The sequence below is a fragment of the Crocuta crocuta genome, unplaced genomic scaffold (genome assembly GCF_008692635.1).
Source record: "Crocuta crocuta isolate KB4526 unplaced genomic scaffold, BGI_CrCroc_1.0 scaffold275, whole genome shotgun sequence".
NCBI lineage: Eukaryota > Metazoa > Chordata > Mammalia > Carnivora > Hyaenidae > Crocuta > Crocuta crocuta.
Window position 1 is genome coordinate 1,412,173 of NW_027530497.1, and position 867 is coordinate 1,413,039.

The window sequence follows — 867 nt, forward strand, 5'->3', positions numbered from 1 at the left end:
AGCCGCCCGCCCTGCCCACCCCGCCTGCCCAGCCCCTCCTCGGCGCGCCCGGCAGCCCGGGGGAGGCCGGCGCAGGCCGGCGCCTCCGGGATGCAGGCGAAAAGCACCCCGTTGCCAGCAGACGTTCTTAGCCCAGGAATGAAGTAAAAGAACGAGTATGGAAGCCCGGAGAAGATAACCCAAACAGTACAACAGTCTTCTAAAAAGTTCCCGGGATGAGTTTGGGTGGCCGCTCAGACCACCTGCATAGCGCCCTGTGATTTTCTACATGAAGCTTCTGCACCTTTTGCGATTGAGGTACAGGATTCACGGTCGGCCTCAACTGATCGGCTTCCAGTCGAAAATAATAGACGCGATTTACAACTCTTGGGGATGTACGGTAGATTTTATTAACCGGCATCCTTGGAGTGTCCCCATCTCCTAGGGGATTTTGTGATGAGATGGACTGAAATTGGTTTTAAATTTTTCTAACCATGTCTCTAAACACATAACTGTATGTTCGTTCACATTCGGAAGTATTTGTTCATTTTAAGTCCGGTTTGTGCAGTCCTTTGGTGTGATTTGTTTTCTTCGAAAACAGAAGGGTGTATGTTTTCAGAGACATTTAAATAAGTGGGTTCGGAATTAGCATTTTAAAGCCGACTGTAATTTAAACTGTGCAAGAAGAGCTCATTTACAAAAAACGGTCTCAACGAATTATGGTATAGGACTTACTTTCCACTGCTTTAAGTTTTGAAGTGTGGTTCCTGCCTGCAAAACAGACACACAAACAAGCAAAACAAGTAAAATACTGTGGCACCCACATGCCACGCAATCATTATTTATTGACACCGAACAACAATAAGAAAACTTTCTTTTACAATTAAA

The 867-nt window shown here is 46.1% G+C and overlaps 1 protein-coding gene across 1 annotated transcript in view; it reads right to left on the reverse strand.

The window, feature by feature from the left end:
- FOXI3 (forkhead box I3) overlaps positions 1-400 on the reverse strand; it is a 6,057-nt gene extending 5,657 nt beyond the window's left edge. The window contains exons 1-2 of the mRNA XM_077766698.1: positions 243-400; positions 20-126 (exon numbers count right to left, since the gene is read on the reverse strand). Of these exons, the coding sequence (XP_077622824.1) occupies positions 20-126; positions 243-400 (265 nt within the window). The remainder of the gene's footprint in view (positions 1-19; positions 127-242) is intronic.
- Between the last annotated feature and the right edge of the window lie 467 nt (positions 401-867).